Source organism: Phaethon lepturus, unplaced genomic scaffold (assembly GCF_000687285.1).
Source record: "Phaethon lepturus isolate BGI_N335 unplaced genomic scaffold, ASM68728v1 scaffold618, whole genome shotgun sequence".
NCBI lineage: Eukaryota > Metazoa > Chordata > Aves > Phaethontiformes > Phaethontidae > Phaethon > Phaethon lepturus.
In genome coordinates, this window is record NW_010555323.1 from 100,474 (window position 1) to 112,876 (window position 12,403).

General features: G+C 37.3%; 1 protein-coding gene across 1 annotated transcript in view; it reads left to right on the top strand.

Annotated features, from left to right (window-relative positions):
* LOC104624674 (neurexin-3-beta-like) overlaps nt 1–12,403 on the top strand; it is a gene marked incomplete at its 3' end in the record, with an annotated part of 103,775 nt that overhangs the window by 18,241 nt on the left and 73,131 nt on the right. Inside the window, exons 3-4 of the mRNA XM_010292106.1 lie at nt 5,616–5,705; nt 11,961–12,268. Coding sequence (XP_010290408.1) covers nt 5,616–5,705; nt 11,961–12,268 — 398 coding nt within the window. The remainder of the gene's footprint in view (nt 1–5,615; nt 5,706–11,960; nt 12,269–12,403) is intronic.

Below are 12,403 nucleotides of genomic sequence, written 5' to 3' on the forward strand. Positions count from 1 at the left end.
AACCCTGAGCACTGATACCAAAATGTTTTCTTAAATCATTAGTATCACCATATAGCCTTTCATTTAATAACTGCTCATTAGATAAATTGCCCCATTCTTTTCATTATAAGCAATGAAGAAAATGCTGCTGGTGTGTCTTTTCATAAAACAGCCTTTGGCATTAATTTGGAACAGATGAATGTTTTCTTATGGTATTCTTTTTAGCATCTTCACAGACTTGACAACACATCAGGTTGGATTAATATTCCACCTGGAAGCGAGTACTTTCTTTCTGCCCAGTGCAATTTGCTGGAACCCTTCAGCTTTTCTCTTTCACACCAAAGGTGCAGTGAATCATCATGATTGGTATCTAGGCCAAGAAGCAACATTTTTCAGAGCTTGAATCGCTCTTTTACTTTCTTTGGCTTAAGGATCCATTTTGGTTTAGAAATAAGCTTAATGCAATACAGATTGCTTGTTTTCTTAAAGGAACCATGAGCCAAAAAGCAAAACATCATCCAACATTGAAGGGTTTTGGCTTGCCACTGCTTTGCCCATGAGCAAATTTAAACTGTCTTCCCTGGACTGTTGCACTGTATCAAAAGCATTTCCTGTGGGAACTGCTAATAGTGATTAACACAAGCAAATACTTTTGATATTTTTTTTCCCATTTTAGTTTGATCTAAATCAAGAGCTAAAGCTAGAAGTGGCTCTGATCTTCTTATCTGTATAGTCTGTGGATCAGGGATACAGAGGGCTCCAGAAAAAAGACAGAAGACTGGCAACTGATCATATTTAACGAGCAGGCTCTGACTTTTATGATTGAGGTGACGGGTTTTCTTGAGGGAAGGAGGGACAAACAAAAAAATAGACCTTTTCTGCCAGATTCCTCTCCAAAATATTTAGTCCTCAGAAGTGTTTGGGGTATCTGAAATATTTTAAATATTCAGGTTAAACAAGATTTGGAGATCCAGAAGATTTCAAAATGTTACCATTAAAATCCTTAAGGTCATGAGAGCGTGGATGCTTATCAGTTTGTTGGAAAATAGGTCTATGTGAGATTTAGGAGATACAGTAGGATTTCTGTTCATTGTACATATGAGTAATAAATGGAATAAAAGACTTGTTTTATCCCAGCCTTTACAGAGGTGGATTTGGCTGTGCTTTAGAATTTTGCATGAGAAAGGAGAAAATATAGGTAAAGGAATGCATTTCTGAGGTACAGTTCTTTAGAAGAAGGTAAGTTGTAAAGCAGATCATAAGTCATATTGATATACAGGAATTTAGTAGGTAGATGAAGGACAAAGGATGAAGGTTATTTTAAATGAGGAGTTCCTATTGGTACTTGTATCATTTAAGCGGCTAGAACCTATGGGAGGAAAAATATTTAGTAAATCACAAGTAGCAAAACTAATCAACACAACTTTACTATACCAAATTATATCCTGCAGACCTTTGAGATCCACATTGATTCTGAGTGCAAACTTTGGGATTAAATGTATTTTCTAAAATAAATTTAAATGGCTGTCTTTATTCTGTGTCATCTTTTCTGAAGTACAGCCTTAAATCAGAGCTGAACTCAAAGTGAAAAAAGAGGGGATCTAGATTAGTTGTGTGAGAGATTGTTTGAACGTGTATTATTCAGATCTAGACAGGCATTGCATCGGGGTCACAAAAGGATTGTTACTGAAAATTTCAGTGTATGAAGATGGACAAGAATCCCCCTTAATCACGTCATGGCTCAGCTGTCAGAGGTCCAACGAGCTTACTTCATGTTGAACTTATGTTACTTCGTGTTGCAAACCATGATATTTCCTTTTTGAACTCTCATATCAAATGCTGTGTTTATTTTTTTAAAGCACAAGTCAAAGTCAATATTAATTTATTAATTGTATGTTTTTATTGGTATTTAATGAGTATCCTAAATGCTTAACAATGGAAAACTTGTTCTCTAACTCAATGTTGCAACTGGGTATATCAGTGAACACATTCTCATGCACATGTTTTTAAAAGCATTCTTACTAATGTCTGAAATAAAATTTAAAAACAAAACAGAAAAGAATAGATCAGGTACTAATGTTGCAATTTAAACCTATTTGAATTTTCTAATGTACTTCAATTTCTCGTAGCTTTTAAAGGTATGATTTTTATACTTATTTTAATCTTGCTGAATATATCTGAATAATAATAATAAAAATAAAATTAAATTAAACTGGATTTAAAAAAAAAGTCTTTAAAGATGCGGTGGGGAATAGTTGTCATTTCTGGCTTTCTTGAAGGTCTAGGACTGTATTATAAGAAACCCATTTTTCCTTGTCATGTGTTCTTTCATTGTCCCACTTCCTTTTTACCTTAGTCTTGCTGGCCTGTTCTTGTCAGATGCCCTACTTATAAGAAATTTCAATCCACCACATTTTTTCCTTTCTACAGTCAGCCCTCCACACAGAGGAGGAAGCACTGCATGCCAACCACTGGCAGACTCTTGTGTTCCTATAAACTATGGATCATTCTTTATTCTGAAAAAGATCTCATAGCCGGCAGTAAAAGGTTGCTTATGTACATACCGAATGAAGCCAGTGGACTTTTTTGTTCCGAGTGAAGTGTGTTATAGAATTTCTTTGGCCCTATAGAAAATATTCTTGCCCATCAACATTAAGATTTCAATGCAGTCATCTAAACATAAGTCCGTACTCAGAACATACTCTATAAAATGGGGAATAACCTCCATTTCTACTGAAAACGTATCTTTCTATGTGACGTGTAATATAAATGTGGTAGCAGACTCTCTATAAGTGTTCAAGTCGGGGTTGACAGAGAAACTTAGGAGTTCACAGAGAAATTTACATCTTTAAGTCCAATTGAAACACCTCCTGAGTGTCTTTCAGGACCTAGTACTCCTTTCTTACACAGAGAAAAATAGGCACGCTGCAACAGACCAAAAGTATCCTAAAGGAAATGCAGAATTACTACAATTGCATTTATTTACAAGATTTGGATGGTTTCATGAAGGAGAATGTGGATTAGTGTGTTGAGAAAAGGTCTACTGAATAAGCAGAATGCTTTGCTAACTGATCTTAAGAAATTGTTTTTGTAGTGAGCTTGGCTTAATTACTTTTGTTTCTGTTCTCCCCAAACTAGCAGGTCTGCTTCCCTGTCCTGTGGGTGTAAACTTCCCCTAGGCTTAAACGAATGGGAGAACTTGCAGGAAAAGGACCTATCCTTCAGGTTAAGAAATTTGGAAAGCAACGGACATGCATGGCCCCAGCCTACATTAGTCATCAGCTTATTATTAATAAATAGATCAAAAATCATGGTTTTGTTAATACTTCTGTCTCTTTAGCTTTAGATGGGGTTTTTTTGTTTTTGTTGTTTATATTACCTCAGCTTTTCTTTATCAATTTTTTTGTTAGATCCTGCACTGAGCATGATTCAAATTTTATGAATCTGTATTCATAGAAGTACAGAGCTGACTATGGTCCTTTTTGTTGGTGCTGATATGAATTATGAGAACTGAGAATGTACTTAAAGGTAACTTAATGTCTGTGAGTGACTCCAAGCCACTACAGCACATTGTTTAATATTATTTGATAAATGACTGACAGAGTGTTTCCAGTATTTTAGCTTTTCCTTCTAGTTTAGGTGTGTAACCAGCTGTAGGTGACAGGCATCTTGAGGTGGGACAGAGAAACTGGTACATCAGTGTGTGTCAGCTAGTACTTAATTAGATCTTTCTACAACAGGCAATAGCAGTTTCCCACAATGGATCTGTTACACGGAAGGAAAGAAGTAGATGACTTTCCAGGAAGGCAATAAGGAATCAGGCCAGTAAAGCGGCTCTTAAATGTTTTTGCTTTGTTTTGCCTGTTGCCCTAAATAAGCAGCAAGGCTCCTAAATGTTCATCTTTTTAGTTGGAGATATTAACCCAAATCCAAATTGCTGTTTTCCTTACAGCTGGACTTAAAGAGATAGCAGATGATGATTTTTACAAATACCCCTTAAGATTAGGTCCATGCTTTATTACATGTGAATCCTTGTGGCATTATAGCTGGTGTGTTGTTATAGTGACTCTCACTTGTTCCAGAAAGTCAGCAGTAACCAGGTGATGCTGGAGAGGATAGCTGTGGTCAGCAGGTACCTCACACAGCCTGGCAGCATTTCCGAGCAACAGTTACACAGTAAGAATTATCGAACACGTGAGACTTACCAGTCATATTGCTTGCAGTGTGAAAGTGTCTGCTGCTGGCTGGGTGGAACATCTTGCCAGCTGTTAGTCATATGTATTTTTTTTCCTTGGTGTGTCTTTACACTGAGAAAAGATTCCAGCATCTGTTTCAGAAAGTCAAAGAAATATGAAGCCTCATTAGATTGTTTATATGTGGGGCTTCAAAAGCAGTACTGCAAACTGTGCAGAGCAGTTGCTGACTCTTGGACTGCCATTTATTCAGCACATGTATTGGAGCACTACTGATCTACTGAACTTCTGTTTATGGTAGCATTACTTCAGTAAGCTGGGGGCTTACTCTAGTTTACTACAATATTATAATGAAGTTCGTAAAACATGTACTCTTTTTATGCCTGACTGAAGAGTTTTTATAAAAATAATACATGAAGGAAAAACTAGATTGAGTCAGAATGTAACTGTAGCTGAAGAAAATAAAAAAGCAGAATGATGGCACTTGTTTACCATCAGTCCTAACGCTGTCAGACTGAGCTGCTCCTTTCTACTACAGAAGGTAGTTGGTTGGCCCAACCCATCTGACCTGTGCAATTTTTCAGTAGCCATGAAATTGGACAAAGACTCTGTGTGAATCCTATTCCTCTCTGTAATATGCAAGTGATAAGGGCTTTCCTCCAAAACACACTTTACTGGATAATTCTATTATCCATCAATATGGAACAAGGGAACTGTACTTGCTAGAATTTACATTATTTCTCCTTTTATTTAAATTAGTTTCTGAGCTTCTGTTTTCTTCTGGCAACAGGCCCAAGTCTTTGGTAACTGGACACAAGCCTTCACATATCCTTAATTAACAGCTCTTCCTCTTCTTAAATTTTACTTCCCTTTTTTTCTATACATCTTCCCACTCTTAGGGTTTTTTAAACTACTTCTATTACATCCTTTCAGCATTGTTTTTTTATAATTTCTTCCTTTCTTTTTTTCTGTTTATTGGGTTTCTAGTCCTAATATATGTCTTTTACTACTACAAGAAGGTTTATCAAAGTACTGCTGTGTGTTTGTGTGACTGACATACTGTGCCATGTTCTTGTGCAATCAGATCTAGAGTCTGATCAAAATGTTCTAACTCATGGCACTGAGTTCACGCAAGGTCTCATGTCCCAGACAAATTACACATGCCTAACCAATTTGGATGAACAAATACTCTGAGGAGAGTCTGAGATATCTTCTTCTTAGGATTTAATTTCTTCTACCTTCCAGAAGCTCAGGCAATTCGATGTATAACTATTCTCCACTTTACTAAAGATAAATCTCTCTCTTTTCAAATATATATATGTATACACATGCGCACTTATATATAGCTAAATAAGGTCATAAAAAAACCAAAAAAATCTAGGATGTTTTAACTATTTCATTGACTTTTCAGATTGTTTTTAAGCTGTTTTTTAAACTTTAAAGGCAACACTGATAGTGAACGGTTCCAAATGGTAAAACAGAAAATCCCCTTCAAATATAACCGGCCCGTAGAGGAGTGGCTGCAGGAAAAAGGTAACAGTCATTAAAACTTTCATTTTAAACCCATTTGATTCTAAACCTCATTTTTAAAGCCTGCAAATAAATGTTTCTTAAATGATAATTGCCTGCTGCATAAATGACTGTTTTAATTTTCATTATAATTTGTGTCAGCTTCCACCTGCCATATGTTGATAAATCATGCTATAATACATTGCTATTAAAATGCAGTTAAAGGGACGAAATTCTAAGCTTGCTATCATAGTAATGACAAACAAACAAGTGAAAATTCAGGAGACGTTTTCTAAAAAAAAAAAAAAAAAAAAAAGCCAAGAGCGAAGAGCAACAACATGTATTATGGCAATTTAACCACTGCATGATTTTCCTATTTTGATTTGGTTTTAAACTACATTTATATTTTTATTATCAAAGTTTTCTTAAAAATTTTTCAAACCAGCTTCTTAAATCACCTCCTGTAAGTTTCTTTTTTCTCATTAGTTTGATTAGCCACTATGTATTTCCTAATTGTATTAAGATAATTAAACGATTTAAAAAAATGTTGTAGAGAAAACATTTTTTAACATTTTCATTTAAACTACAGTGAGGGAGACAGAGAAAGGTGATTGTTCTGTTGCTTTTATGATATGTCTGGAGTACAGTTTGAACACTCAGGTGATACATTTGTCTAAGTTATAGTGAAATTCTTCCCTAACTTAATCTCAGGCAGTGCTACTTAATTTTGTGGGTTTGCCTGGAGTAATTGGCCTCAGTTCACCAAAAGACTTGTTAACAAGTCCAGCTGGCTTGAGTGAGAGTTCTGCATAGACTCCATGACCTGTTGAAATGAGACTCGTGTCAGAACAGTAATGTTTTTTTATCTGGAATTCGGAGGGGAAAAAATATATCTTGGATGTAGAGCCCATTCCAAAGCCTGTTGAAGGTACCAGAATAACTCTTACTGATTTCAGCAGGGTTTGGACTGGCTTCTTTGTAATACAATGGAGCTTAAGTCAGGAAGATCTTCTTCTATACTAAATGTGGTATTAAAAAAAAAAAAAAATCAAATCACTCTAACTAACTCCTTGCCTTGAAGTCTAGAAAAAGCAGAACATGATCTTCTCTTGTTTCCTTTTAAGAACGAACTGCTGATAAAAGGGGGTGACCTTTGGACTCAGATCTTGCATTTTCTGGGCTGACTTAGATTATGGCTGTTAACAAATTTTCCAATAGGCAAAACCAATGTTTTGTAGGATTGGAAAAATGTAATTTATGTGCTGTTTCAAACTGCTATACTCAGCTGAATTAACAAATTGATTTAACCAGTATGAATTAAGTTAAGGTCATGAAGGATGTGGCTAACTACAGTCAAAATATTTTTATGTGAAGGGTCTGATCCTGCAAAATGTTGTGCACACTCAATTCCTGTTGACTTCGATGAGACCTGACAGTGTTGCCCACTTTTCAAGTTTGGTTTACAATGGTGTAATTAAAGCTGAAGTATTTAGTATTTCACTATTTGTGAAAGTAAGACAAAAATGTCTGTGCAACTAAAACAAAAATATTTTTTGACCACCAGGGTCTTATGGAATAGTTAATTCAGCTAAATTGTAGATAAATTTTAAGATAAAGGTATACAGAAAATGCTTATTGAGTCTCAGTGGGTTGCCCTGTTAATTTACAAGGTCAAACTAAAATAAATAAATAAAGCTTAACACTAAAAAGAGGATAATCTTGGAAAGTTTGAACTGCTAAAGTCCCTTTAACACTAAAGAGAATGATTGCCTCAATTTTGTTAAAACAGATGCATGTCTAATTCCTTGATGCAATTCATGTGCTTGAGAAACCTACCTTTGTTTTATTTTGTGTTTTTGTTTTGGGGTGGGTTTTTTTCATTTTTAGTTCTCCACCATATCTTTTATGTTACTGCTTCTCCAAGTTTGAGCTTATAAGCATGCCAAGGCACTTCCATTTGTAAGCCATCCTGAAGTTTTGACTGAAGTCTACCTTTTGTGGATATTGATGCTTTGTTGAAAGACAATCACACATGCAGTAGGGTCTAAATGAGACAATATTTGAGCATTCAGACACTCTCAAAGCACTGGATGTTTTTAGACTAGAAGGGTACAGCCATGTTTTTACTAAAGTGAAAGGAAATTCAGTCGTCTTGCTTTGTGGTAGGGAATGACATTGTGCAGTGTAACACCTGAGACAATATAGCTTTGTTCCTTCATTCCAAGGTAGATAGATGTTTTCAGCAACTTAGGTACCACTCAAATTAAAAAGTAATAAGAATTAACCTGTTCACCAACCCGCTCATCCATCTGGTCATCCATCCAACAAGTACTGTAACATGGAAACCTTCTGTCAGAAGACTTTCTAGATGATGACTGAAAAGGTAGCTTGCTATCAAAATGGAACACGATGAACTGATGGATGGAGGAGTAGACAGATTCATCAAAGAGACAGCATATAGAATATCTGTCTTGCTATGAGTTCTTGGCTTGAGTGAGGTAAGATGAAACACTTTTCAATTGACATTTCTGAATGCCATAGATTTGGTCTTCCATTGGTACCACTGTTACATTAGTCATAATAATGAAATAGTTCATTCTTGGAAAACAAATGTAGCACAACATCTTTCTGAAGTGGCATCATTGGTTTTGGTTTTCTTTTTTTTTTTTAATTTTATAAATTGGTTTAAAATATTTTAAGAGGAGCCCAGGATTACAATCTTCAATTATATGAGTAACAAGCAAAACATTAAACAGTATTCACTTCACTGAGATTACATATGTGAGTTAAAAAAAAAAAGAAGTATTAGTCCTAAATTGTTCGACGTAAGTAGTCATAAAACCGGCAGATTTCCTTAGCAGAGTACATGGTGTCTGCTAGGGCACAGATGTTACCTATTCTGCAATTGGATGAGCCAATAAAGACCCAGAAGCACCTCATCGAAAGGACTGATCCTGGAAGTCCTTAATTCTTCAAATCTCTTTTTCTTACATGTGAGGTCTCATTGATGTGAGTGACTGTACTTTTGAAGCAAGAACTATTAGTGTGAATTAGGATTTGCAAAATCCAGAACAAATTCTCTCCTAGTGTTACAGAAAGGTTACACTTCACTAAGATTTCTCTGTGATATTTTTAACTGGTATTCAGTTTTCCAAATGAAGAAGTCAATGAGAGAGCAAACAAACAAATGAGAGCTTGAACTATTCAGAATATTTACAAAACACCTCAGACACTTAAAATATGCTCATCATTATTCTCCAGCATGACCAGTATGACACTAAAATAGCAGTAGGAAGAGTTCTATGTGGAAAAGGAGGACTGTGAGTCTGCAACCCTTACACACCTAGTAGAACTTACTGATGTAAACAGTTCCTCAATAAAATTCAGTGGACCAATAAATTTTACTCAGGGGAAGTAAGGGTTTCAGAACCATATCATCAAAAGAATGATTAGAAGAGACCTATGGTGGCAGAATTAAGTGTATATTCTCTCAACAGTTTTCTCTCATTCCATATGCATTTCCCTGTTGTCTTTATTCATGCATTTGCACACCACTGTAGAGGGAAGAATGAGGAATAACACCGTTATAGGTAACTCCAACAAGTGATTGTTCTTTTAGCAAACACAGTTTTAGTCTCCAGCATTAACCGTATGGTGCAGTGCATGAATCCTGGACTGGAAGACCACTTAACAAACAAGGAAGACCCCAGAACACACAATCAAAGTTCCTTTTTTACTGGAGTGGGCCACCTCTTCGGTGTACACTTTTCTTCAGCGTTAGAAGATGCAGATGAACATTCTTGAAAGTAAAGCAAGAGATATGACAAACATGTCTAAAGCTGTGCTATGAGCTTGGGTTGGAATAGATGACATTCTGAGGAGAGTCATAATCCTCCAGTAAAAATGAGGGACCCCCTTTTCTATCCCAGCTTGGGGAGCTCTCCTAGCTGGAACAGCAAAAATTGTCCCTCCTCATCATCGCCCACCCCTTTTCCCTTTAGTAAAAGATGAAAAAAGATACAGTATTGATTCAAGGGGAGAAAGGAATGGCAATGGAAAGCTTTGAATGGTCAGTACCTTCCCTCCATTTTCAGGGATAACATCTCAAGTTTAGTGAAATAACTCCCTGTTCTTTACTCATCCCACCTTTTGGCACTCTATCATGAGTGAGGTGGGAAGGAGGCAACAGTAGCAAGTGAAATGTCTGGGTATGTAGGGGCAGGGACAGTACAGAAAGACATATAGTGCTGGCTGGAGGGAACACGTGAAGAGAAGGGACAATAGTGTAGTAAAGGACTGACAGCATATCCATTAAAAAATCCAAAGCACAACAGGACAGGGAAGAAAAGAAAACTCTGAGGACATGGTATATGACAAGAGCTTGGCCTGCTACAGTGTACAGTGCCATTTCCTCTAGCACAGGCAGGAGCTGGACTGAGAGGGCTGAATATTTTGACAGATACTGTTATTGGATCCTATTTTCCTAACAGACAAGAGGAAAGGCTCTGTTTTTACATGCTGAGGATGTGTGGCTTCAGTGCATGTTTGTTGATATTTTAACAGACATACGTTGCCTCTGGTAAGTTTAAAACTTCCTGAGATGCAGAATATCGCATCAGGTGTTTCAACACTTTCCAGGGGAAGGACACCCTCCATTTTTATTTCTCATTTCTTCATCAATGCAGTTACTCCACCCTGATCAAGTCCTAGTATTTCATTTACAAATCTGTGGGTGAGGAGAACAAGGGACATGCAGCCCACCTCCCCATGTCCATATGTTACACCTCTCCATACACTTCTGCTTAGTTAGCTAGGGCTGTCTTTGGGGACAGGAACTCCTTTCAGATACATTTCTTCTCTTGTCCCCATTCTCTTCCCCATGGTCCATCCTGTCACCATAAGATGATGCAACACCGCATCACCACTTGACTTCAAGACCCGTCACGATGACCACCAAAATTGGTGAGCTCCCCCTCATATTTTGATCTACTCTAACCACTGGCTGTGAAGGAAGGAGCAGTGGGTTATAGGCTGTGCTTTGCTACATGGTGGCATTTTGCACCTCTTGTCAGGGTGGACTAGAGAGAGGAATTGGTGAGTGAGAACTGGGGAGTGGGAATGGGATGGGGACATGTATTGCAAACTTCATAAAAATGGGAAAACACAGTAGATATTTGACTGGTGATTGACTTGATGCTGCATTGATAACCCTTCTGAGCTTTGCCCAGTCTGGTGTCTGTTAATTTAACAGATTCCAGGTGGCATGCCCCTAATCTTCTGAGGAACAGTGAAATTATAGGCACTGCCTTTGCACTGCATGAAGCAATTTATTTCTTAACATAGTCAACCTAGTGCAGCCTGGGACATCAGCAGTATTTATAGAGCAGTCCAGGCTGAATGTGATTTAAGTGTCCTGAAAAACTAGGTGAATTGGCTGTTGTTACTAGATTTATTTTTAATAAATATATTTTTCATTAGATATGATATTAGACCACTCCTAACACTCAAGGTGTGACCTTGAATAAACCACTTAACCTGCCCACATTTGAATTTCACTGTCTGTATGAGGGGTCACATGTAAGGCATTCTGGGGCTTAGCCATCTGAAGCACTATGTTATCCTCACTATTTCAAAAACTTTGCTCTTTCAGAGACATCACAAATGTTTGCATTTGGTGTTTCTTGGTTTTAGATTTGTAAGCCTTCACAACACAAAATTTACAGGTGGAAGATCATGACTGATCCTGTCTTAAGATTCCTATACAATCCTTATATCACCGTCAATTTTTTCTGGTGTTTTACTGTCCTTCAGCCACCCCTTAAAACCTTTGCATTATTAAAAGTGGCTTTATGAGTTAATCCCATCTTTTGAGTAGTCAAAATAGAAGGTTTATTTATAGTCTAAAGCTTGACAGGTACTGCAGTCTGAATTGGTAGTAGAAAAGCAGCCATATATTGAAGCCTTATTTGTAGTTTAAAATGGGTCCAACTCTAAAAGAGTGGGTTCAAATTTCTGACTGAGTCAAAGCTCCTCCAGAGTTTTGTTGTGTGAGTGGATGCTGAAGTATGAGGTTTTAGCTTTTCTGGCTTTCAGGCTAATCTTCCTTGTTAATGAGGGTTAGGCAGTACATTTCCATACTGTATTTCTACAGTCATCATAAACACTACCAAGAATGAATCTACTTCTTTGTTGTCCGTCATTTCTGGCCAGGACTCAATGTAAGATGCAAAGTGAAGGAAATGTCTGGCAATAATGTTATTCACCCCCCCCCTTCACTAGGACGGCAGTTAACGATCTTCAACACCCAGGCGCAAATAGCCATAGGAGGGAAGGACAGAGGGCGTCTCTTCCAAGGCCAGCTCTCCGGTCTCTATTACAATGGCTTGAAAGTGCTGAACATGGCAGCGGAGAACAACCCCAACATTAAAATCAATGGAAGTGTCCGACTTGTTGGGGAAGTCCCTTCTATCTTGGGAACAACACCTACAACCTCTGTGCCACCGGAAATGTCTACTACAGTTATGGAAACCACAACGACGATGGCCACCACTACAACCCGAAAAAATCGTTCGCCACCCAGCATTCAGGTGAGTCAATTAGCCTTCTGCATTTCCTTGGATTCTTAATTAGTCTTTTGTTTCACTGCTCATTTGTAAGTTCACAGGAGCTATGTTCTCTGAATCATGCTCCATGTAACTCTTTATCTTAATAATGTTGTGTAG